This window comes from Denticeps clupeoides, chromosome 3 (assembly GCF_900700375.1).
Source record: "Denticeps clupeoides chromosome 3, fDenClu1.1, whole genome shotgun sequence".
NCBI classification, from domain to species: Eukaryota; Metazoa; Chordata; class Actinopteri; order Clupeiformes; family Denticipitidae; genus Denticeps; species Denticeps clupeoides.
Genome location: NC_041709.1, coordinates 36,394,664 through 36,422,425, shown reverse-complemented (window position 1 = coordinate 36,422,425; position 27,762 = coordinate 36,394,664). Strand labels below are relative to the sequence as shown.

General features: G+C 46.6%; 1 protein-coding gene across 2 annotated transcripts; it reads right to left on the bottom strand.

The window, feature by feature from the left end:
• Nucleotides 1-190: 190 nt before the first annotated feature.
• On the bottom strand, nucleotides 191-26,389 carry prkcba (protein kinase C, beta a). 2 transcript variants are annotated; one of them, XM_028972213.1, is made up of 17 exons: nucleotides 26,170-26,389; nucleotides 26,042-26,073; nucleotides 17,899-17,981; nucleotides 15,562-15,673; nucleotides 15,081-15,209; nucleotides 13,263-13,419; nucleotides 12,948-13,082; nucleotides 12,737-12,833; nucleotides 12,098-12,244; nucleotides 11,744-11,917; nucleotides 11,077-11,168; nucleotides 9,469-9,531; nucleotides 9,257-9,395; nucleotides 8,558-8,638; nucleotides 8,320-8,427; nucleotides 7,456-7,596; nucleotides 191-1,731 (listed from the first exon to the last, which is right to left on the bottom strand). In XM_028972213.1, exons 1-17 carry the CDS (start codon nucleotides 26,325-26,327, stop codon nucleotides 1,579-1,581), a joined length of 2,001 nt encoding a protein of 666 aa, XP_028828046.1. In that variant the 5' UTR covers nucleotides 26,328-26,389; the 3' UTR covers nucleotides 191-1,578. The 2 variants fall into 2 exon arrangements, with proteins under 2 accessions (XP_028828046.1, XP_028828044.1); XM_028972211.1 differs by lacking the exon at nucleotides 191-1,731 and adding an exon at nucleotides 6,086-6,461.
• Between the last annotated feature and the right edge of the window lie 1,373 nt (nucleotides 26,390-27,762).

The following is a 27,762-nucleotide window of genomic DNA, read 5'->3' as shown; positions in this document are numbered from 1 at the left end:
GAGAGAAAGGTGAGAAGGAGAGAAAGAGGAGCAGAGAAAGAAGAGAGAAGGAGGAGAGAAAGAGGAGAGAAAGAGGAAAGAAGGAGAGAAAGGTGAGAAGGAGAGAAAGAGGAGCAGAGAAAGAAGAGAGAAGGAGGAGAGAGAGGAGAGACGGAGAGAAGGAGGAGCAGAGAAAGAGGAGAGGGAGGAAAGAGAGGAGAGAAGGAGGAGAGAAAGAGGAGAGAAGAAGGAGGAGCAGAGAAAGAGGAGAGAAGGAGGAGAGAGGAGAGAAGAAGGAGAGAAAGGTGAGGAGGAGGAGAGAAAGGATGAGAGGAGGAGTCTAAACTGAAACTACCTGCCACTGACATAAAAAAGCTGATACTTGACATCATATTAAATTTGGCACATTATTTAGGAATAAACAGTGATGTGATGTTTGAACCTTCACCACACGATGTGGTCCGATCTCCTTGGCCAGTTAGATCTATAACCGCCATTTCATCTTTACCCAGCAGTCAAGTGACGGGTCTTCATGTATAAATCCATGGTTTATGGGGCTGTTATCTGGTTGTAGCTTGTGGGAGGACATTTAGTTTCTCTTTACACGCTCTTTAATACCCGAGATTAGATGGTGAGATTCACCGCGACTAATTCGAAGTGAGGGGGAACATCCAGACCCTCCACGAGCGTCCAGAACCGCAGTACTTACACTGACCTAACACTGAGCATTTCATCTTATTTTACTCAGAATTATCATGAATATTTTATTCTAGTTTTAGTCAATGAGTTTTTTAATTAATCCAATTCTAATTTACCCTGTAAATGTTGTTAGTCAACCCATTTCATAATGACATCTTTATATAACTTTTATATAAAGGTTATGTCATTATTATATTATTGTTACCATATAGACTCAAGGCATTGATTTGTTCCGTGTTCTCCGAGCCCATATTCTGATTTGTAATAAAGTTCCCCTGGCCAAGTCTGGTTAATGCCACCGTCTGACCGGGGGGACCACCACCAAGCTCGGTCCCCAGCAGAAGTTCACGTCAAGGTCATGCTAACCAAGTTAGTGACAGCACTGGAATTGTTCGCTTATGTTAACAGCAAATCTAGGAATTCCAAGAATATAAAGTTCTAAATCTTCACCGTAGGATTTCTTAAAAAACATCTGAAGACACGTAAGAAAAATAAATGACGTAGACGTATAGCTGATGTACCGGCATGTGGCGCACAGTAAAAATGGTCCTAGCATGGACCACGGAGTATAAGAACAGGTCACATGTTGATGGTGCAGATGAGCCTGGTGACAGCAGCCAGGTACGTTGGCTTCATGCAAACCCACTGACGGTCATTTTTTACTCTTACTTACACGCTGAAACTTTAAAGTGCTTGAAATGGACAATGGCGGCCATTTTTATTACTGTTCCTCTGCTGGACCGTTGGGACGTTGGAAGACGCCAGGGAGAGAACATGCTGTGAGTGGAGTAGCCTCACACGCTCACAGAAATGTAGGACGCGAATGGCTGAAATGTGCACACGTTAATGGAACGTTCCGGACGTTCTACGGAAGGAAGGGACCTGGTGTCCGGGTCACGTTCACACCTGGATGACAAATTCCGGGTTGGTGTAGGAGAAGCCCTGAAACTCGTTCTGGTCCAGGTTCATGATGAACAGTTTGTCTGTGGGCGTCAGCTCCACGGCCATCTTGGTGAACTCCCGGTCAAAGTTCCCCGTGTCCCGCCGGTTCTTCTGCAGAGAGAGAGAGAGAGAGAGAGAGAGAGAGAGAGAGAGAGAGAGAGAGAGGGAAGGTGGTGATGAAACTGGGAGACGGGGGGAGTCCCGGAATTCGACTTGTGGACAGTGAGTTGAACGAGCGATGAGAGGACAGGGCGAGCGACACACACACAGGCATCATGGCGGAGTGCGAGTATGGAAATACCCAGTAACCTGCAAAACACACACACACACACACACACACACAGAGAGAGATCCGCCCAAAACAGACCACACGGCTCCCAGAATTCCACACAAGCAGAAATGACCAGACAGAAACAGGAGGCAAAAAGCAGCACCCCCAAACCCACAAGCGGCTGAGAAGAGGGGGGGCGTGGCCACAGACATGTGGAAGAAAGAGAGGAGGACAACCAGGACAACTGATGGAGAGAGAGAGAGAGAGAGACAGAGTCCGGAAAATCAGAGCTGCGTCCTACCTTCTGTCCCGGGCCAGGAGCTCGGCTCAATGGGCCTTAACCAAACCAGCCAACCAACCAATGATGGCGTCCCGGCACACTGAATTAGACATTTCATTGGCCGCATTTTTGGACAGATTTGGGCAGAAACAAAATAGGTTTGTGAACAGTTGACCTTGTGGGTTTTAGTAATAAAACACGACGTGAAGATTCTGATGGATCGTGTCCCTGACAGTCGACCCTCATCGGCTGGCTGCTGAGTGCTGATCCAGGGTCGCTCTCCTCTCTCTCCTCCTCCTTCTTCATCAGAAATCCATCCGGAGTCGGGTGCTCCGTCCTCAACTCAGTTGTGAGGAAAATGCCGACTGTCAAAAACGCGAATCCGTTGAAAAAAAAGTCCACTGAAACGATGTGAATAACTGCGCTTGGCTAAAAGGGGGATTTTTTAAGTGATCTCTTCACATTTTGACATTGTGTGTGTGTGTGTGTGTGTGTGTGTGTGTGTGTAACAGACACACTGAATACAGGTGTAAATGATACAGGTGTATTTTCCACATCTCTTTGATGCAGACAGAATTCAATAATCATCAATCGTACATAAAGACATAGAAAAGCCACATACTCTCCACCACAATCAATACATGCTTCGGTCCCCGAGGGTCATGTGACGTTTCAGGGACGTTTCATAATGTCACACGCCATTTCAAACCCATTGGAACTGTTCTGGTATCATAGATATGATTTTACTCTCCATCTTTATAATTACATGTGAAATAAATATGTTTTAAATAAAACGCCTTCGCAGAAGATGAATATGTAGTGGAGTTGTGATACACCTACTGTCACTGTGAATAAAGCGCGGAAGGACGTCCATCTCAGGGGACATGGGACATGGAATAAGGCACGTTTTAGAGCATTACAGCGTCCAATCACAGAGCTAAAAAAGCATCCGGGGGCCGTCTGGGCCTTTGGCACGATGCACCAATCCCAGTTTGACAGCAGGATTATGGCACAGAGGAGACGAGGAGATGAAGTGGGCTGCTGTACTGTGAGTGCAGTGGGGTGTCGCCAGGCGTTAACGGGCTGGTAACAGGAAACAGGAAGTACGGACTCACCATACTAGTACTATACTGCACTTCACAGAGTACCAAACTAAAATCCACTTAACACAACATCAACTCACTGGGCCCTGGGATAAAATTAATCATCCAAAAATCACATGGTAGCGTACGGACCGTAATTCAAACTCAAACGTCATCTGAGATCAATAATACTAATATAGATTAGCATGAACACGGGGTTATGATTGCTCACAGCTTGAGTACATTTGGCACAGGGCAGAGTGTGTGTGTGTGTGTGTGTGTGTGTGTGTGTGTTTGAGGTATATAATAAATTATGTTGAGTCTGGAGACATTGTAGCTCTTTACAGCTTCAGGACCATCAGCTTCTTCAGGCAGGTAGGTAGGTAGGCAGGTGTGTAGGAAAGTCGGTAGGTAGGTAGTTAGGCAGGCAGGCAGGTCAAAAAGCAGATTGGTAGGTAGTCAGGCAGGCAGGTAGGCAGATTGGAAGGTAGGTAGGTAGGCAAGTAGGCAGGCCAGCAGGTTGAAAGGTAGGCTGTAGGTAGTTAGGCAGGTAGTCAGGCAGGCAGGTAGGTAGGTAGTTAGGCAGGTAGTCAGGCAGGCAGGTAAAAAGGCAGGTCTGTAGGTAGGTAGTTAGGCAGGTAGTCAGGCAAGTAGGCAGGTAAAATGTGAGGTCTGTAGGTAGGTAGGTAGTCAGACAGGCAGGTTGGAAGGTAGGTAGGTATTTAGGCAGGTAGGCAGGTACAGGTCTGGTAGGTAGTAAGGCAAGTAGACAGGTAAAAAGTCAGGTCTGTAGGTAGGTAGGTAGTCAGGCAGGTAGTCAGGCAGGCAGGTAAAAAGTCAGGTCGGTAGGTAGTTAGGCAGGTAGTCAGGCAGGTAAAAAGTCAGGTCTGTAGGTAGGTAGTTAGTTAGGCAGGTAGTCAGGCAGGCAGGTAAAAAGTCACTTCGGTAGGTAGGTAGGTAGTTAGGTAGGTAGTTAGGCAGGCAGGTAAAAAGGTAGGTAGTTAGGCAGGTAAGAAGGCAAGCAGGTAAGAAGGCAGGTCGGTAGGTATGTAGGTAGGTAGTTAGGCAGGCAGGTAAAAAGGTAGGTAGTTAGGCAGGTAAGAAGGCAGGTCGGTAGGTAGGTAGTTAGGCAGGTATAAAGGTAGGTAGTTAGGCAGGTAAGAAGGCAGATCGGTAGGTAGGTAGGTAGGTAGGTAGGTAGGCAGGCAGGTAAAAAGGTAGGTAGTTAGGCAGGTAGTTAGGCAGGTAAGAAGGAAGGTAGGTAGTTAGGCAGGCAGGTAAAAAGGTAGGTAGTTAAGAAGGCAGGCAGGTAAGAAGGCAGGTCGGTAGGCAGTTAGGCAGGTAAAAAGTCATGTCGGTAGGTAGGTAGGTAGTTAGGCAGGTAAGAAGGCAGGTCGGTAGGCAGGTTGGTAGGTAGGTAGGTAGTTAGGCAGGTAAGAATGCAGGTCGGTAGGCAGGTTGGTAGGTAGGTAGGTAGTTAGGCAGGCAGGTAAAAAGGTAGGTAGTTAGGCAGGTAAGAAGGGAGGTCGGTAGGCAGTTAGGTAGTTAGGTAGTTAGGCAGGTAGTTAGGCAGGTAAAAAGTCAGGTCTGTAGGTAGGTAGTTAGGGTGGTAGTAGTCTAGTGGGTAACACACTCGCCTATGAACCAGAACACCCGGGTTCAAATCCCACTTACTACCATCGTGTCCCTGAGCATGACACTTAACCCTAAGTTGCTCCAGGGGGACTGTCCCTGTAACTACTGATTGTAAGTCGCTCTGGATAAGGGCGTCTGGTAAATGCTGTAAATGTAAATGTGGTTAGTTAGGCAGGTAGTCAGGCAGGCAGGTAAAAAGGTAATTAGGTAGGTAGTCAGGCAGGCAAGTCGGTAGGTAGTTAGGCAGGCAGGTAAAAAGGTAGGTATTTAGGTAGTTAGGCAGGTATAAAGGCAGGTCGGTAGGTAGGTAGGTAGTTAGGCAGGCAGGGAGGCAGGTAAACGGTAGGTAGGTAGGTAGTTAGGCAGGTAGTCAGGCATGCAGGTCAGTAGGTAGGTAGGTAGTTAGGCAGGTAGTCAGGCAGGCAGGTTGGTAGGTAGGTAGGTAGGTAGTTAGGCAGGCAGGTAAAAAGGTAGGTAGTTAGGTAGTCAGGCAGGCAGGTAAGAAGGGAGGTCGATAGGCAGGTAGGCAGGTAAAAAGTCATGTAGGTAGGTAGGTAGTTAGGCAGGTAGTCAGGCAGGCAGGTAGTTAGGCCGGTCGGTAGGCAGTTAGGCAGGTAGTCAGGCAGGCAGGTCGGTAGGTAGTTAGGCAGGCAGGTTGGTAGGCAGTTAGGCAGGTAGTCAGGCAGGTAAAAAGTCATGTCGGTAGGTAGGTAGGTGTTTTGTTGTGATGTCTGTTGTCTATATTTGTTTATGCTCCCAGCCGTCTATAACAGTCTCGTTTATTCATTTCATTTTCCGTCTTGCTTATTATGCCCCAGTCAATGGCCAGTAAAGGCTTCATCAGTGTGTGTCACTCACTCTCACTCACACATAGACTGACCCATTAAACGTCCCACTCAATGGCCTGTAATGGCTTGATCGGAGTGTCTCACTCACTCGCACCCTCTCCCACACACTGCAGATAAGTAGTGAGTATAAAGAGTACAGACTGACCTATTAAAAGTTCCACTCAATGGCCTCATCAGTGTGTGCATGTGTGTGTGTGTGTGAGATTCATTAAAAGCCCATCCATGTCCTCTGTGATGGTGACACAGTAGTGGCACCACCTCTGCTGTGAGGTCATCACAACTGGCATGAAAGTATGAATGGAAAAGAAGAATGAAGGACTGAAGGTATAAGAAGAGAGGAGGGGTCGGGTCAGGTCATCAACATCATGATCGACAACATTGTCATCATCACCATCAACACAGTTGAACACAACAGAGATAAGGACAGAATATTCTTCAGTCCTATAAACACTGACGCATCATGAACCCTCATCCTCAGGTCGGATGGGCGCTTCGCACCCGTGACGTCAAGCTTAAAGCCCTGATTGGTCCCTGGGAGCAGAGAGTTGAGAGTTCACTGCCGGGACCGGTTACTTGGCATCCTGCGCATGGAATTGTGGATTAACGTAAGAGAAGCCCTGAAACTCTGCTTGGTCGAGGTTTGAGATGACTTCCTGGTCAGGAGGAGTGAGGATGGGAGGATGGCGGGTGAAAAAGCGGTCAAAGTTCTCCGCGCTGCGCCCACACTGCGGGAGAGAGAGAAGACGGCTGCAGCACACAAATCAAAGCAATAATAACAACACGACTGGGCCACGCGCGAGCCCGGCGCTGCTCCGCCTCCTCCGCCGGGGGCGGGGCCACGGAGCAGCTCTGAGGGCAGGCGTGTGGAGATTAGTGCTGAGCAATATGACTAAAATCCCACCTATCACAGACCCTGTTAAAATGGACCAATAAAAACGAATGTGGGCGTGTCCTGGTTGTAAATTTCAGTTTTCAACATATATGATTTATTGTCAATAGAGCCAAATGTTACGTTAAATGTGTATATATAGTCATATTGCACAGCTCTAATTGTGATGACGCTGATCATATGAAGCTGTTCAGTTATTAAACGTGGATACTGAATACGTTACAAAATGAACATTTTCAAATGATCACATGTTGGCCTAGTCCTCGGCATAGCCACAAATTATGAAAAAAGTAAAAGCTCAATCATAAGAGTTGTCTTATGATTTGTATTAATGAGTATATATCATGGAATAAAACATAAAAAAACACACAAACAGAATATGAAATGCATCCCACGATGCACCACACGCAGGAGGTGGGGGCTGAACCCGTCGTTTTTCCACCAGCGGACACTTTCACTTTTGAAAGATTGATTCTCCACTAATTTGGGGGCGTGGCCTGCAGTTTCTGTTATCGAGCTGCTAATGCAGACAGCCAAGATCATGTCTGTGTCCTCCTGCGATGCGGCAGGGACTCGCAGGAACCGGGGTCCGGACGAACTCCAACTTTTACAGCATGAAGCTGAGCACAGCAGGGCGGAAACTCCGCCCACACCGCAAGACAGCTCGTCATTGGTGGATTTTCCCATTTATGAGGCAAATGCAGGTCATTCACGCGCCACAGGGACACACCTTCTCGTCGAAGCTCATTAACACAGATTTAGTGCCACTACTGATATTTAATATTCAGCTTTAATGCTGACATGGGGACACAGATGTCGGTCACACTCACAGCTTTGGGTTTGAATGGCGGCTGCACTTCCTTGTTCTGCAGCTTGTCCCAGTCCATGTAGCGGAAGAAGGCGTGTTCCTTAATGTCCCTCTCGCCCTCCGGCCCGCAGCCCAGACGCTTGCCTGGGTGCTTCGTCATCAGCTGCCGTACAGAAGAGAGAGACTGTCACCTCTGGACATAGACTCATCTTCCTGCTTTCTACACCCACTTCAGATGGACACACCTTCCAGCAACGATAAACATGGAGAAGGCTGACAAGGCCGTTCTTATTTATGGGTTTATTAAGAAAATGTATTATTTGGAACTCGTATATCCTCTCTGACATGCTCCATCATTTCTTCTTATACTTCCTCCATTCAATTCATTTACATTTACAGCATTTACCAGACGTCTTTATCCAGATCTTACAGTCAGTAGTTACAGGGACAGTCCCCCCCTGGACACACTCAGGGTTAAGTGTCTTGCTCAGGGACACGATGGTAGTAAGTGGGGTTTGAACCTGGGTCTTCTGGTTCATAGGCGAGTGTGTTACCCACTAGGCCACTAGCACCCATCACATAAGATAATAAGAGGAAATCCCAGAGGAAAGAAGAAAATCTGAACATTTGCATCCACGTTCATAAGCTTTCTGAAAACCGGCAGAAAAACGGACGAAACGAACCAGACCAAATTCTCTCCATATCCATCTGACCATAAACGTGCATTATTAAACCAGCCTGGGGGTCAGTGGCAGCAATATGATCAATTAGGGTCAGTGGTGGCCTAGCGGTTAAGGAATCAGCTCCGGAATCACAAGGTTGCCAAATCCTGATCTGCCAAGATGCCACTGATGTGTGTGTGTGTGTGTGTGTATACGAAACTCACTCCCTTGCAGATGGACACGGCCTCCTTGGACATGGATTTAGGGTATGAAACATGATGCTCCATTATGGACTGGAAGAGCTCATCTTCATCTTCACCATCGAACGGAGGCTGAGAGGGAAAGTGAGAGGATGGAGGACGGAGAACAGAACAAGCATGAAAACGTGGCCTGGATTTGGAGCGGAGGTCCACATGATTTCATCATTATTCCATGGGTTCAGTTCATATTCATAACACCCACCTGACCAGCCAGCATCTCATAAAGCAGAACACCGAACGCCCACCAGTCCACTGACTTCCCATACGGCTGATAAGCTATGATCTGTACCAGAGAGACAGTTTTGTTACACACACACAGAGAATGCTGGGAACACTGCTGACCAAAACGACGAAGATCTGAGCTATATTGCGTGGTTTTGAAGAACCGTGTGGATTAGCTGTGCAGAAGAAGATATGGAGATGATGGTGTGTTGTGTGATCTTTAGGATCCGTGTGGATTGGGTGTGCAGAAGGAGATATGGAGATGATGGTGTGTTGTATGATCTTTAGGATCCGTGTGGATTGGGTGTGCAGAAGGAGATATGGAGATGATTGTGTGTTGTGTGATCTTTAGGAACTGTGTGGATTGGCTGTGCAGAAGGAGATATGGAGATGATTGTGTGTTGTGTGATCTTTAGGAACTGTGTGGATTGGCTGTGCAGAAGGAGATATGGAGATGATGGAGAGTTGTATGATCTTTAGGATCCGTGTGGATTGGCTGTGCAGAAGGAGATATGGAGATGATGGTGTGTTGTGTGATCTAAAGGATCCGTGTGGATTTTCCAGATTGGTTTTCATAGGAATTCAGAAGGATTTGGTCTCTTCAACATGCAGATATCCTGCAAGCAGTCACTTCCTGTTTTGGTTGGTTGCAGGTCATAAAGTATAGACACACACCCACCTCCGGGGCAATGTAGTCAGGTGTTCCGCAGAAGGTTTTGGTGGTGACTCCATCAACCATGTTCTCTTTACACATCCCAAAATCTGTGATCTTAATGTGGCCTTCAGCGTCCAGCATCACATTATCCAGTTTCAGGTCCCTGTACACACGCAGAGAACGTTCATGAAAAACACACATCGTTTTACTACAGATATTAAATCGTGAAAACACACCTGTAGACGATGCCCTTAGCGTGAAGGAAGAACAGACCGACGGCAATCTCAGCTGCGTAGAATCTGCAAAGGAGGCCGTGAATTTTTATTTTATTTTATTCGTCCTTTGAATAAAATCTGTGGCCTCATCAATAAAGAATAACAACATGACATTCTTCAGGTCCTCAGACAGACGGCTCTAACCGTTGTGTCAGATGACATGTTTAACAGATGTGTCACCTCCATACTCATTTTAGTCTTATTTCAGTCAGAACTGTCTATTTTAGTCTAGTTTTAGTCCCGGCCGTTCACCGTCGCTGTAAGTCACGGCAACTTCTTTTACCCCGACCACACGTCTTTATTACACTTCTGCTGAAGGTTTGTCCTCGTTTGCTGACCAGAAACCCCTCCAACGTGCCGAGCCCACCACACCAGCCGCAAGCGCCCCACCTTCTTTACACGGTTGAATGTGTTGACAACAAAATCACACAAAAATGATCGATGGAAATCAAATTTATCAACCCACTGAGGTCTGGATTTGGAGTGGAAAAACACTACAGGCTCAGAAGTGTGTGTTGGCCTGAACGTGCCTGTATGACCTCCCTACAACACCTGGTCATGCTCCTGATGAGGTGGCGGATGGTCTCCTGAGGGTTCTCCTCCCAGACCTGGACTAAAGCATCCGCCAACGGTCATGCTACCTCTGTGCAGCCCCCAAAGAAATCCCACCGACACCATTAATGAACCACTGCCAATCTAGTCATGCTGGAGGATGTTGCAGGCAGCAGAACGTTCTCCGCCGTGTCTCCAGACTGTACATGTGCTCAGTGTGAACCTGCTTTTATCTATGAAGAGCACAGGGCGGCAGTAATTAATCAGCCAAACGTGCTGCAAGGTGTTGGGCTGTAACCCCCACCTGTGGACGTCGGGCCCTCAAACCACCCTCATGGAGTCTGTTTCTGACCGGCTGAGCAGACACATGCACATTTGGGGCCTGCTGGAGGTCATTTTGCAGGACTCTGGCAGGTAGATAGTGGTCCTGCTGTAGGACTATTGGTCTCCTACCACCTCCTTCACGTCTCCTGATGTACTGGCACAGACAGCAAACCTTCTTGCCACAGCTCGCATTGATGTTCCATCCTGGATGAGCTGCACTACCTGGGCCACTTGTGTGGGTTCTAGACTCCGTCTCAGGCTACCAGTAGAGTGGAAACACCACCAGCCTTCAAAAGTGACCAAAACATCAGCCAGAAAGCACAGGAAGTGAGAAGTGGTCTGTGGTCCCCACCTGCAGGACCGCGCCTTTATTGGGGACGTCCTGCTAATTGCCTATAATGTCCACCTGTTGTCTTTTCCATTTGCACGACAGCATGTAAAATTGGTTGTCAGAGTTGCTTCCTAAGTGGACAGTCTGAATTGACAGAAGTACGATTGTCTTGGAGTTACATCATGTTGTCTAAGGGTTCCCTTCATCTTTTTGAGAAGTGTATTTTGTTATAGTCTGAATCAGTCTGTCTGGCCCGCTCCCTCCTGGTTTCTGATTGGCTCGTTGGCTTGTGGGCCTGTTGTTGCTCTGAGCTAGTTTCAGGTCACTGGGTGAACAGCCCCGTTATGTGTGTTTTTACTCACACGGCATGTGGCTCCTTGAACTTCCCCACTTGTTGTATTTGGTACATGAGGTCTCCACCATTGATGTACTCCATTACAAAATATAGGCGATCCTACACACACAGAGACACAAAGAATATCTCAATTTTATTTACAGTTGAAGTGTGTTTGTCATTGTGAGACACTGCAGCACAGCACACGGTGACATGGTGAGGGTGGTAGTAGCCTAGCGGGTAAAACACTCGCCTACGAACCAGAAGACCCAGGTTCAAACCCCACTTACTACCACCGTGTCCCTGAGCAGGACACTTAACCCTGAGTGTCTCCAGGGGGGGACTGTCCCTGTAACTACTGATTGTCTGGATAAGGGCGTCTGGTAAATGCTGGAAATGTAAATGAAACGTGTCCTCTGTATTTAACCGTCACCCTTGGTGAGCAGTGGGACCATGACAGGCGCCCGGGGAGCAGAGTGTGGGGATCATCAAAGGGACCTCAGTGGCACCTTGCGTATCGGGATTCAAACCCACAACTTTAAGATTACAGGTCCACTTCCTTACACACAGTGTGTGTGTGTGTATGTATGTGTGTATATGTAGAATGTGTGTGTGAGTGTGTATGTGTGTGTGTGTGTGTGTGTGTGTATGTATGTGTGTATATGTAGAATGTGTGTGTGAGTGTGTATGTGTACCATGGTCTGGAAGCAGGAGTGCAGTTGTGTGAGAAACGGCGGTTTCCCGGACAGGGCCAGGACCCTCTTCTCCACCATGGTACATTCCACATCATCGTCCTGGATCACCACGTCCTTCTTCAGGATCTTGACGGCGTAGAGTTCATCTGACGCCTTCCGCTCAGCCAGCATCACCTGCGCAGAGCAGGGGCATACAGAGAGATCTGCAGGAGAAGGTCTGCAGTGTGGAACCCGCAAGAACTCGGAACCTCAGTAGAGGGCGGGGCTAAATCTCACTATACATACATCACATACTGCAAGTGTCTCATACTTCAAGTGATTGTGTGTGTGTGTGTGTGTGTGTGTGTGTGTTACCTTTCCAAAGCTGCCTTTGCCCAGCACCATGATGAAGTTGAAGTCAGAGAGCTTCATGCGGTCCTGGTTGCCGTTGTTGTCGTATTTGGAGATGTCATTAGATGAGGAACTGTCCATGTTCTTTGTTCCTGGGCCAATCTTGGCTTTCTGTGAACGGGGCAAAAAACACAAACATCAGCCACACCCACATATATCACCATGATCGACACGATTCGGGCGTGGTCAATAATCCAGACTAAAACAACACATGCAGGTAAACATGTGACTTTTTCTTAAAGCTCCCGTATTATAGAAGTTCTACGTCGTGAGATGATTGAACATTAATATGAGTTCCTCAGCCTGTCTATGGTCCTGCAGTGGCTAGAAATGGCGGTCGGTGTAAAGAGTGTTTTGGCCGTTCTGATTTGGGATTTGTCCCGCCTCTCTCCTCCTCATTAGCATTTAAAGGTTCAGGCGGTGAAACCACGAGACTTCAGATGCAGGATTAGTGGACCAACAAGACCGACGTAGAAGCAAAAAATACATCATAACAGAGGACCTTTAAAATAGTTCAGCCATATAAGGAAGGTTGTGAAATCGCACTGTTTGCTACGTCAGAGTAAACTGGTGCTGGTGGGGAATGGGCGGAGCTGCTCTGACCTCCAGCTTCTGTCGCAGCTCCTCGTTGCCATCCTGACCGTCTGGATGAACTGGAACGTTGAAGTATTCTCCTTCTTCCTGGCTCAGCAGTTTATACCTGAAACACGCGCACTAACCTTCAAGCTGCGTGCACCATGGTTTCGTATTTTCCCCACGCCGTAGATTATTTCCACGAGCATTGAAAGTGAGGATAGTGGGCGTGGTCACTCACCAGCTGTTCACGCCCTGCTTCTGCAGCTCGGAGATGCCAAAGGACAGCGAGCCCATGAAATCGTTCCTGCTGGTGAGGTCCCAGTCCCACACCTCCACCGACAGGCGCCGGTCCTTATCCGCCTCACGCAGCACGCTGCACACATACCACACACACACACACACACCACACACACACACACACACACACACACACAGAAAATGTGTTCTACAGAGGCAACTGCCAACCAGCTGCAGGATGGTACGGAGTGCTGATCTCTACTAAGGTGGACGGTGTGAGTGTGTGTGTCTGTGTGTGTGTGTGTTTGATACACACAAGGTGAATGTTTCGTTCCAGCTGGGGTTCAGGGAGCACTTGATGGTCTTGGTCTTCTGTTTGCTCTCGCTCTTGGGGTCCGGGATGAGCTTCAGCTTCACATACGGATCTGAGAGACCGTTGGGGTCCATCGGCACCAGATTACGAGCTTCCTTAACTACATGTACACACACACACACACACACACAGAAGAGAGACACTAAATAAAGGGACTAATTAGAGCGATGGATCCTGATGGCCAGTGTTCAATAACAGTGTGTGTGTGTGTGTTTGCTCAGTGAGATGTAGGCCAATCATTTGATGATTGATCTTATAACGTTTCCAAGGGAGGCTTGTCATGCACACACACACACACACACAAACTAGCATGACAGAGTCATTCTCACACATATAACACACGATGTCTGGTGGAGATTTAATGATGTAAGTCAGATATAAGGAGTTCCGGTCCATCAGGTTCCACCACTGCAGTTGCCAAAAATCCAATAACATCGATAACAAGCATCATAGTGACAATCACTACAAGCATAACCGCAGCCAGCAATGTAACACGGAAACACAAGGATCAAATAACTGCAGCAAGCATAACAACAAAAGGACCAACAGCAAACACATCAAGAAACAAGGAGAGTAACAAACATGTAACGACATCAACCAACAAAAAAATAACAAAACAGCAACAACGTAACATCAACCAACAAATAAACAAAACAGTCAAATGAAACAGTAACAACATAACATTGACCAACAAGAACACAAACAAAACAGAAAGAAACAATGCAACAACATCAACCAACAAAAAAACTAAACATTAACAACTTTGAACAACATCAAGCATTGACAAACAAAAAACAAAACAGTAACAACATACACTAACAATAACAACAATTACCAACACTTAACAACACTGACCAAAAAAAAGAAAAACAGTAACAATGTAACATCGACGACCAAAAAAAAACAGTAACATTGACCACAACGTAACATAAACCACTAAAAACCAACACAACAGTAACAATGTAACATCGACCATAAAAAAACAGTAAAGAAACAATGCAACCTATCAACCAACAAAAAACAAAACAGTAACAACTTTGAACAACATCAAGCATTGACCAACAAAAAAAATGAAACAGTAACAATGCAACATCTGCAAAGAAAAAAACAAACAAACAGTAACAACTTACACTAACAACACAACAATGCCCAACACTTAACAACACTGACCAACAAAAAGAACAAAACAGTAACAATGTAAGATTGACAAACAAAAAACAGACAAAACAGTAATAAACATCATAACAACATTGTTACTGTTTATTTTTTTTGTTGGTCAATGTAAAAACATAGACAAACAAAAAACAGAACAGTCACAACCTAACATCAACCACTACAAACCATCAAAACAGTAATAACGTAACAACATCAACTAACAAAAGCACTAAACAGAAACAACATAACAAACAAAACAGAAACAACTTTAAACAAAAATAAAACAAAACAGTAACAAACAACGTAACAGCATCAACCAAGAAAAACGTCACAACATAACATTGACCAAAAGAAAAACAAAGAAACAGGCAAATAAAACAGAAAGAACATAACATCAACCAACAAAAACAAACAAAACAGCCACAATGTAATAACATCAACCAACAAAAAAAATTAAACAGCAACAGACAGGAACACATTTTCACCATCAGTAGTGATAACAAACGTATAATAATGTGTGTGTGTGTGTGTGTGTGTAACTCACCAGCTCACCTGTGTAAGTGAGAGAGAGATATATGTATAGGTGTGTGTTTGTGTGTAACTCACCAGTAACTCTGAGTGTGTCGTTACTGATCTCCGCACTGATGTACAAACGGCCCCTCCTCTCAGTGTGATCTGTACCACACAGACTCGGCACGTTGGCCACACAGCGCTTATGGATGTTCATCATGCAGTCTGTTCATACACACACACACAGACACACACACAGACACAATTGTCATTTGTATCATGCAGAAGCACTCATCATATTGTACATGAGGACATTATTTGGTGTCGTACAGCTAGTGTGTGACTGGTGTGTGACACAACTGTATGAATTACAGATGGAAACTTTGGCTCCTCCCATTGCATAACATGTAATTGGGGGCAGGGCAAAAGCTATGTTCAGAGAGAAGAGGGCGGAGCCAACAAGAACATCTGAATTGATCACTGCACCCACCACCACAAGAGGTCAGGATTTCACTACAGGATCATGCTGAGCCTACTGGAGGTGTGTGTGTGTGTGTGTGTGTGTGTGTGTACATACGGTCACATTTCATCCCTTGGTGAATGAGGCCATAGAGCAGAGAGCCGCAGTGGTCACAGAAGGTGGGGCTGGAGTAGGTGTGGACCTTAAACTTGTGTTTACTGCGAGGGTCCTGCAATATAAACACACATTTACATTTACGCCATTTACCAGACGCCCGTATCCAGAGCGCCTTACAGTCAGTAGGGACAGACAGGGACGGTCCCCCTGGAGACACTCAGGGTTAAGTGTCTTGCTGAGGGACACGATGGTAGTAAGTGGGGTTTGAACCTGGGACTTTGTGTGAGTGTGTTACCCGCTATGCTATTACCACACACGCATATATATCATTTCCTGTTAATAAAGGACGCTCTTTAATACTCCACCCCTTGAGGGTGCGATGGAGGCGGAGTCAGAAGACATCACTTTGTATGAAGTTTTGTAAACAGACTCATTTTTTTTGGAGAATTTGGAGGGTCTTCGCTGTGAGAACGTCCATCTGTTCTGACCTGCTGCTCCACAGTTTAGAAAGTATTTGAAGAACGTGTAGATCATGTGTAGATCATGTGTAGATCATGTGTAGATCATGTGTAGAGCCGGACCGGCAGGGGCGTCGGCCTTCACATGCTGCCCCGCCTTCATCCTTCAGACCGCCACGTCATTGCAGGACAAAATTAGATAAAAACATTCAACATGAGGCTGCAGTTTTGCCTGATTTGCATATTCAGATGCATCTTCCCACCATTCATCTATTTAAAACCTGTCTTTCAGTTAACATTTTACACGTATTTATTCATAACTGCACGAATTATGAACTGAAATAAATAGCGACAGAATGAACGATTCTGTAAGGGGTGATGAGGGGTGAATATACGAAATGAAACCTGGGCATCCACGCAACCCCCCAGCGATGCATTCTGGGATTTTATTCATACTCAGCTCAGATAAGTCACATGATCAGACCGGCGGCTTGCGGACTTCATATGACTTCAGCTGACCAGAGCGCCACGACTCCGCTGAGCTCAGCACAACTCGCCACTGTGTGTCACTGTGTGTGTAAAGCCAATGATCAGCAGACCGACTGTCTCCTGTTCACAGAGAAACGTGCGTGTGTGTGTGTGTGCGTGTGTGTGCGTGTGTATGTGTGTGAGTGTCTCGGGCAGATGGCTGAGTTATGAGTAATCATCACTGTGTGTGTGTTTATGTAGAATGAAGCCTGTAAATGGTGGTTAATGGTGTTGACTGTACAATGTAGGTATGTGTGCGTGTATGTGTGCGTGTATGTGTGTGTGTGTGTGTGTGTGTGTGATGGAGGGAGTGTGTAGCATGTGTGACTATGTCAGGACCTTATCAGTTACCACTGAGCAAATATTTACCCTGCATCTTCAGCACCGTGTGTGTGTTCTTGTGGACATGTGCATATTTGTGGGCTGTGTGTGTGTGTGTGTGTGTGTGTGTGTGTGTTTCTGCTGATTCTGAGCTACATGTTGTTGAGAAACAGGGGAAGTGAGTTTCATCAGAGGGAACTTTCAGAGGAACTGGTCTCTCTCTCTCTGTGTGTGTGTGTGTGTGTGTCTGTTGTGATTGGATTATGAAACGAGTCTGTTGGTCTCGGCGTGCATCATTGTCACCATCTGTGTTCCACGTGTGACACTGTCACCAGTTCTATGAATTTGTGCGTCTCATTAAAAGGCCTCGTTCTATTTGTGAGGCCGCTGGTCCACGTTCTCCAGGACGAGGAAACGAGAACCCTCACGCGTCATTCTGACTGTCACGTGGGGACCAAGACGTTGAAAACGAGAGCCCGGGGACACCGGGACTGTCCCTCGTGCTGCCCCAGAGGATCAGGTTCAAATCCCGAGTGGTCACGGTGCCACTGAGGTCCCCTTGAACAAAGTTTTGTCCCCACGCGCTGCACTAGGGTGGTGGTTAAAATCAGAGGACACGTACGGTCTGTCCCCCTGCGCTGTTCAATTATAGCTCTGGTTCCTAATCAATCATCCAGGATCTGATCTACAGCTGTGGGACACAGACCCACCATCATGGACCCACGACTGGATCAAAAAGGGCGGGTCCGATACCACTGGCATGCTTCTGATTGGTGGAAACTAATGATGGCACTTCCTGTACAAATTACAGGAGCACCGCTGTGGAGCAGAACCTGATCAGAGGAGAACTTCTCAACTTCTCAAGGTTTTATCTGTGTGCAGAAGGGTCAAGTGCAGGGCCTGTCCAGTGAGACGTACTGTGCGTGATTACGGGCGTCCTCAGTGCTGGTCAGACCCTAAGCTCCGAGGGGTCAGGGGTCAGGGTCAGGGGTCAGGTGTGTGTCTGACATGAAGAAAGGCAGAAACTCACGTCTGAAGCGGGTCCCTTGTCAGCGCCAGGGCAGGAGAAGGTGACAAACTCATGACAGCGTTTATGTACCACAAAGCAGCAGACTGCAGAAACACAAAAACACACACACACACACACACACACACACACACACAATTTATTTATTCACGGAGAACCATCCAGCTCAATAATTTACTACATCATCAAATATTGAGCGAGCGAGTCAACTGAAAAGCAACTGGTACAACTTGTAACACCGAACACACACAGACACACACATACACACACACACTCATACACACAACCACACCACTACACACACACACACTCTCATACACACGCATACACACAGACACACTCATACACACACTCATACTCATACACACTCATACACACACACTCACATACACACACAACCACACAGACACACTCATACACACATACACACACCCACATACACACTCATACACACACATACACACAACCAGACACACAACCATACCACACACACACACAGACACACTCATACACACACTCATACTCATACACACTCATACACACACACTCACATACACACACAACCACACAGACACACTCATACACACACACACACATACACACTCATACACACACATACACACAACCCAGACACACAACCACACCACCACACACACCCAGACATACAACCACACCACACACACACACACACACATACACACACTCATACTCATACACACACACATACACACACTCATACTCATACACACACACATACACACACACAACCACACACACAACCAGACATACAAACAGACATAGAACCACACACTGAACCACACACACCCAAACATACAACCACACCACCACACCCACGACAACACCACCACACACACACCCACATATACAACCATACATCCACACACACACACACACCCAGACATACAATCAGACACCGAACCACACACACACACAGACATACAACCACACATCCACACACACACCCATACATACAACCACACCACCACACACACACAGACAGACATACAACCACACCACCACACCCACAACTACACCTCCACACACACACCCAAACATACAACCACACTACCACACACACACACAGATATACAACCACACCACCACACCCACAACTACACCACCACACACACATCCAGATATACAACCACACCCACAACCACACCACCACACACACACCCAAACATACAACCACACCACACACACACACACCCAGATATACAACCACACCACCACACCCACAACTACACCACCACACACACACCCAGATATACAAACACACCCACAACCACACCACCACACACACACCCAAACATACAACCACACCCACCACACACACACCCAGATATACAACCACACATCCACACACACCCAGATATACAACCACACCACCACACACACACCCAGACACACAACCACGCCCACACCCAGACACACAACCCCACCACCACACCCAGACACACAACCACACCACCACACACACACCCAGACATACAAACCAGACACCGAACCACACACACACACACACACACACACAGACATACAACCACACATCAACACACACGCTCAGACATACAACCACACCACCACACACACACCCAGACACACCACCACACACACCCAGACATACAACTAGACATAAAACAACACACACACACACAGCCACACAACCACACCACCACACACACCCAGACAAACAACCAGACCACCACACGCACACACACACACACCCAGACACACAACCACACATATCCACATATACATCTCGCTCTTTAGCAGGTGAAGATATGCCAAATGTTGTGGAACAGGATCTGCATGTGTTGTTATGCATGCTACATGCTATGTAGTTGTACACAGTAGCTGCTATTTACACCAACAGGACGAAAGAGAGACAGGTGGAAAAGAAGAGAGAGAGAAAGACAGAAAGACAGAGAGAGAGAGAGGGACAGAGAGGGGGAGAGAGGTGTGGAGTGACAGAAGGAGCTTGTGGAGGACGGGGACGGTGGCAGAATCTGTTTTTTCTTCTCTTCTCTCCTCTGACAGCCCTGCAGAAACACAGATCTAGGCTCTGTTGCTAAGCAACCAGGCATAACCCTGAGGGTGAAATCTGATTGGATGGGTTGCATATCTGACAGGTTTATGTGTGAAATAAGCTTCACTGCTTGTGAAGTTAACAACACACACAGACACACACAGAAAGTGAAGTGTACAGTTGTGGAAGTGGAATGTGACAAATCCACCCGACTGCAGAGAAACCAGAGCAACAGTGAAGTGGAGGATTATTTCCCTACACAACACACATTCAAAAAATAGCACAAAATCACAAGCAGCATGCTTATACCAGGCACTGGTGGCCTAGTGGACTAGAAATCGGAGGGTTCTGGGTTCAAATCTGGAACAGACAAGGTGACACTGAGGTCCCCTTGATGAAGGTACCATCCCCACACACTGCTCCCCGGGCACCTGTCATGGTGCCCACTGCTCACCGAGGGTTAAATACAGAGGACACGGTGTTTCACAAGGACAACACCCATCCCTTCACTTTTCAGACTTGTGAGTATAGCAAGTCCATTATTTATAAGACAGTAATACATTTGTGTCTAGACTTTTTTTTTCATAGGGACAGCAGAGGTGATGCAGGCAGGAGCACAGAGTATATAAGGGGAACTTTTCATTTCATTTACATTGTACTGACCGCACTCGCTAAAGAAGACCACCTGGGGATTAGGACGTAAATGGCGTCCATATTCTGAATATCATGGAAGTAGAGCCTTCATTAACTATAGGAAGGCTCTTAGCGCAGTTCGATCAATGTATCTCTGCTCTTTAATAGACGAGAATTAAAATAATCTCAAATTCCTGTTTAATAATGTAGCCAAACTAACCAGGAATAAGACAGACACAGATACTACAGGGAGTGCAGAATTATTAGCATATTAGGTGATGTGCATCTCTGTAATGAGAAGGGGTGTGGTCTAATGACATAAACACCCTATATCAGGTGAGCATAATTATTAGGCAACTTCCTTTCCTTTAGCAAAATGGGTCAAAAGAAGGACTTGACAGGCTCAGAAAAGTCAAAAATAGTGAGATATCTTGCAGAGGGATGCAGCACTCTTAAAACTGCAAAGCTTCTGAAGCGTGATCATTGAACAATCAAGCGTTTCATTCAAAATAGTCAACAGGGTCGCAAGAAGCTTGTGGAAAAACCAAGGCGCAAAATAACTGCCCATGAACTGAGAAAAGTCAAGCGTGCAGCTGCCAAGATGCCACTTGCCACCAGTTTGGCCATATTTCAGAGCTGCAACATCACTGGAGTGCCCAAAAGCACAAGGTGTGCAATACTCAGAGACATGGCCAAGGTAAGAAAGGCTGAAAGACGACCACCACTGAACAAGGCACACAAGCTGAAACGTCAAGACTGGGCCAAGAAATATCTCAAGACTGATTTAAGGTTTAATCTAAGGTTTTATGGACTGATGATTAATTGATGAATAAAATGAATAAAAATGAGAGTGAGTCTTGATGGGCCAGATGGATGGGCCCGTGGCTGGATTGGTAAAGGGCAGAGAGCTCCAGTCCGACTCAGACGCCAGCAAGGTGGAGGTGGAGTACTGGTTCAAAGATGAGCTTGTGGGGTCTTTTCGGGTTGAGGATGGAGTCAAGCTCAACTCCCAGTCCTACTACCAGTTTCTGGAAGACACCTTCTTCAAGCAGTGGTACAAGAAGAAGTCTGCATCCTTCAAGAAAAACATGATTTTCATGCAGGACAATGCTCCATCACACGCGTCCAAGTACTCCACAGCGTGGCTGGCAAGAAAGAAGAAAAGAAACTAATGACATGGCCTCCTTGTTCACCTGATCTGAACCCCATTGAGAACCTGTGGTCCATCATCAAATGTGAGATTTACAAGGAGGGAAAACAGTACACCTCTCTGAACAGTGTCTGGGAGGCTGTGGTTGCTGCTGCACGCAATGTTGATGGTGAACAGATCAAAACACTGATAGAATCCATTGATGGCAGGCTTTTGAGTGTCCTTGCAAAGAAAGGTGGCTATATTGGTCGCTGATTTGTTTTTGTTTTGGAATGTCAGAAATGTATATTTGTGAATGTGGAGATGTTATATTGGTTTCACTGGTAAAAATAAATAATTGAAATGGGTATATATTTGTTTTTTGTTAAGTTGCCTAATAATTATGCACAGTAATAGTCACCTGCACACACAGATATCCCCCTAAAATAGCTAAAAATAAAAACAAACTAAAAACTACTTCCAAAAACATTCAGATTTTATATTAATTGAGAACATGGTTGTTGTTCAATAATAAAATTATTCCTCAAAAATACAACTTGCCACTCCCTGTATCACTCAATATCATCATAGCAGCAACAAATAGAACAAACAGAGATCAGATTAAAAGAATAACAAACAGCTCAGCGTTAATATTTCAGTCAACATTAGTATGGAAAATAATCTTTCCGTTGCAGACCACCGATTAAAGAATGCAGCCTCTTAAAAGAGCATAAATTAATCAAACTAATAATCGTCAAATCAATGCACTTGCACATTAGATCCGCTTCCTACAAGTTTCCTTAAAAAAGTAGCACCCAATGTTATAAATCTGTCATGATCCGGTCCGGCAGGGGTTACTCCGGGCCGGAGTTTCTCGTGCAATGTTTCCTGATCGTGTTCACCTGTGTATGAGTGTATAAAGCTCTCCTGTTCGTGCCTGTTCACCACCGGGTCATTGTTTGGTGATGTTCCCCTTGTCTTGTCAGTTATATATTAAACCCCTGTCTTGTGACGTCGTGCGTATGCATCCTCCTTCCTCGCCATGTCCAGCCATCATGACAGAATGACCCAACCAAATTTGGCCGCAGCCGACGCCGCCCCGCTGAGATCCAAGGAGCCGTGGTTTGCCAGGAGGACGCCGCCAGCCCCGTTCTCCCTGGCCAAAGTTGGCTTCATGTTCCGCAGGGTCCCGATGCGCCCGATGGGTTTTCCGGACAGTCGAGGACACCTGCCCCATAGTCCCATGTATGGTGGTGTTCCAAGATTCTGTGTATGAACTTCCTCCCGCCGCCGCCGTCTCGTCCGGGTTCCAGTGACGCACCTCCGGTAATCGCCAGTTCCCCGCCAAGATCCATACCATGTTTTTATCAATTCCTCAAGCGTGACAAACTCTCGGCGGCCTACGGAAGCTTCCGTGGGGTTGAGAAGATCTGTCATGTTGTCCATGTTTCCCCTGGCAATTCCAGAGGTCATGCCAAATTCATGTGGCACGACCGTGACGACCTACGAATGCTACCGTAGGTCCGAGGAGACCCGTCACACAATTCAGCTGCTCCCGCCGATTACTGAGACGAGGAGAGCAGGGAAAGCCAGAGACTGACGGAGTGACGGGCACATGCATACATGGCAGGTCCCCCATGGATGAGCCGTGCTTTGGCCCGGGCCTGAAGCTGCCAGTGCAGGACACTTGTCCTTATGGACTTCTTCCCCCCTCTTTCATGGACCGTTTAGTGTGAGGGGGAGGTAATGTCATGATCCAGTTACTCCGGGTCCAGAGATCGGACTGAAGATTCATGTTAGTCTTGTGCAATGTTCCCTGATCCTGGTCACCTTTTGTATAAAGCTATCCTGTTCGTGTCTGTTTGACTCCCCGAGATTGGCCAACATTCCCCGCATTAGACCCCTGATAAAAAAACCTGATCTTGATCTCGCTGCTTGTCCTGCTTGACCTGAGTGCAGCTTTTGACACTATCGATCACGCTGTTCTTCTTGCCAGGTTAGAGAATGTTGTTGGGATTAAGGGAACAGCCCTTGTATGGTTCAGATGACCAATCGGTATCAGTTTGTGGACACCAATGGTGATTCGTCTTCACATAGTAAAGTAGAGTTTGGTGTTCCACAAGGTTCTGTCCTAGGTCCGTTACTATTTTCCTTATACATGTTACCTTTAGGTAACGTCATTTGCAGACATGGTATTAGCTTTCATTGCTATGCTGACGACACACAGTTGTATCTGTCAGCAATGCCAGATCAGAGGCAGCAGCTGAACAATATAGAGAATTGTCTGAAGGACATTAGACAGTGGACATTAGACCAACTTTCTCCTGTTAAACCCTGATAATTCAAATTCACTTTTTATTTGTCACATACACAGTCATACACGGTATGATATGCAGTGAAATGCATTAAAGACAGAAGCTCTTGTACTTGGGCCTCAAGCAGCCAGACATAAGCTGGCTGACTACATCATAACTCTGGATAGACTTTCTATCTCACCAAGTACTGAAGTAAAGGATCTAGGTGTCCTCATCGATGCAGGTCTCTCATTCGATTCTCACTAATGTCACTAGAGCAGCATTCTTTCACCTTAGAAATGTTGCAAAAATAAGAAACTTCAGCTCAATGCATGATGCAGAAAAGTTGGTCCATGCGTTTATTACATCAAGGTTAGATTACTGCAATGCATTATTGTCTGGATGCTCTAGTAGGTGCATGCGTAAACTCCAGCTAGTTCAGAATGCTGCAGCCAGAGTTCTAACTAGAACCAGGAAATTTGACCACATCACCCCAGTCTTACAATCACTGCACTGGTTACCCATCAAATTTAGGATTGACTACAAAATCCTACTTTTGACCTATAAAGCTCTAAATGGTCTCGCCCCACAGTACCTGAGTGAACTTTTGGTTCTTTACGAACCGCCACGCCCCTTCCGATCAATGGGTGCGGGGTCACTACTGGTACCAAAAGTACAGAAGGTCACAGCTGGGAGCAGATCCTTCTCCTATAGAGCTCCGCAGTTGTGGAGCAGCTTGCCTGTCAGTGTCCGGGACTCAGACACAGTCTCGGTGTTTAAATCTAAACTGAAAACACATCTGTTTTCTCTGGTCTTCTGTTAAAGTCCCAGACACAGTGTCAATTATTAAGTCCACTTTATCACACAGTCCCCCTGTTAGACACAGACAGTGTTAAATTCACCCTAGTTAGGCTGTCCTAGTTAGAATACCGGGCCACTGTAGCACCAATATACCACCATAACTACATATTTCAGTACCAGGCGTACGATGCCACCGTCTGCCGCTGCTTCTGTTTGTCCTCTCCGAGGCACAGAATCAAGCCTGCAGACCACCTCCAGAGTCCAATGAAGAGACCAGCAGATGGATCTTGGTCCCTGGCAATGAACTGGTAACAAGACGACTTAGCATGAAACGAACCAGAGGGTCACCGCAGCCACCACCACCGTAACAACTAGAGCTTCAGGGATCTTCAATTAGACCAGTAGCATCATAATGGACACGTAATCTAGACCATGACACTGGACTAAAACCTACTCTGCCCTGTCCAGCACCTCCAAACATGGACAGATGCTCTTTACTTTGGACTTGTCCACCTCTACAACTGTTTTTCTCTTACTGGACAAATCATCACCAGCCCGGCACTGACACCATTTGCAGGCTCACTCTACCCTGGAAGGGGGTCCCTCTCTCTATCACTCCTTCCCAAAGTTTCTTCCCACCTTTTTCTCTCCACACACCACACATTTGCCTGTGAAATGAAGGGGTAAAAATAGTCGTACATCTCAAACTGAAACCAGCACACAACCACACACACAGGGGAACATTATGACTGTGTGTGGTTATATTTCCATTCAGAAAGTGACACACACACACACACACACACACACACACACACACACGAACTGGTGTCTCCGTCTCTCGCTCAAACACATGAGTGAATATTTGACACGCTGAGATTTCAGACAAGGTGACCAGGTTCCACACCCAGACCTGCTGAGCCCGGTGGAGCCGTAAGTAAACACACACAAGCAGAGACGCGAGCCAAGAAACAGACATGAACACGACACAACGAGGAGAGGAGAGGAGAGGAGAGGAGAGGAGAGGAGAGGAGAGGAGAGGAGAGGAGAGGAGAGGAGAGGAGAGGAGAGGAGAGGAGAGGAGAGAAGAGAAGAGAAGAGAAGAGAAGAGAAGAGAAGAGAAGAGAAGAGATCAGGCCTGTTCCCGACCAATCAGAGCTGCTGTAGTGCTGCATGATAAAAACACGCCAACATGGTCCTACATCTCTCTCTCTCTCTCTCTCTGTCTCTCTGTCCCCTCACCTTGACACTGGAAGCCCTGCTTGCCGAAGCCCCTGTGGACAGAAACAGAGGGCGGACGTGAGGTGACATTGCTGTGACGTGAGGGCGGCTGCGGTGGAATGCGGTGGTCTGATGGTGGGCGTCCTCACCAGATGAAGTCGGTGCAGTGGCTGCAGAAGGTGGGCTGCTTGAAGAACCGAGCGATGAACTTGTGGTTCTTCACCTCGTGCACGTTCTTCTGGCGCAGCGCGCCCTGCCGCGCGAAGCCGCGCAGGTTCTCCTCCCCGCCGGCGCCCGCGTCGTTCATGTTCCTGCGGGTTCTTCTCTCTCTCTCTCTCTCTCTCTCTCTCACTCCCCCTCTCTCGCTCTCTCCCTCCCTCTCTCCGAGCGCGCTCCCGCGTCCCAGGACGCCCCGCCCCTCCTCACTGCGGCAGGGGCGGGGCCGCGGATCTCGACGTTCACGTTTCATTTATTCACGCCGAGGCTGCAGCGCCACCCGGTGGTTGCGGGTCAGCCTGCGAATATTACACATTAATAGCAACCAGGCTTATTTTAAATCTATATGTACAGTGTTTTGGACCATAGTTTATGAGATTTTGTAAGAATTATGTTGTTTTTTTATGTTGAAAACAATAAAAAAAAAAAGATATATTCAATGCCCTTGGCCTGCTTCTGAACACGATAGGTCAGGCTAGATTGAAGAAATTTTTAATGCATTTTTAGTTTACAGCATTTTTCATACCTTCTTTTGCACAGTATAATACCAAAATTGAATCTATTTTTATTAGATGGATCCAAGAATTCAGTACCTATTTAATAGCAAGCATTTTATTTCCTTGCATGGACTAAGAAATAACACATAATAAGACAGTTGACGCATGTACAGCCTTGAGCTGCTATTCCCTGGTTTGGACATCCACTGGATACAGTTGGCATCACCCGTGCTGCATTTTGGGTAACTGACTTGTTGCCATGAGGATCCCGATGCTGCACTGGACACGGTTATTATTCTCCGTCCTGACACCTCCGTCGTCTCCATCTGTGCTGCTGTATAAAGTAGGTCAAAAACTGAGTTGTTCCTCAAACCTGCTCCTGGAGACCCACTTACAACCAGTAGTTACAGAAGCTCCACCAGCGAGCACCAACGGTGGAGTTTCCTGACCCCAACCCTGCTACCATCTTCTTCCTGCACTTGCAGAATATAATGGATCTTGGTGAGGAGATAGATAACCTACAGGCCAAAAAACCTTGCTGGTTTGGTAGAGTGTATTAAATGATTATTGGATGTCTTAATTACCAAAGGTATTGAGGTGGGGCAGTTAAGGAAGCAGCCCCGTATTCAGAAGGTCGTCTGTCATGGTGCCCACTGTCACCAAGGGTGATGGTTAAATACAGAGGACACGTTTCACCGTGACACAGTGTGCTGTGCTGTGTCTCACAGTGACAATCACTTCGCTTTCACTGTCACTTTCACTTATTATATACAATACAATTATTTCACAGCAGAGAATTACTGTCTTACTATTTTGATATGCATGCATTGTTTAATTTTTCTTTTATTACCATTACTAGAAATTAATACAAAGTAACCAATAACTCGTCATAATCTATTTAAGGTAAACGTTGTTATTTTATTTTATTTCAGAAAACCCAGTTTCTAACTATCTGAATGTGGCATGACTGGCCACTACCAATATGGCGGAATTCTAGCAACCCACGCGCGCTCGGTCGCTCTTTCGTCA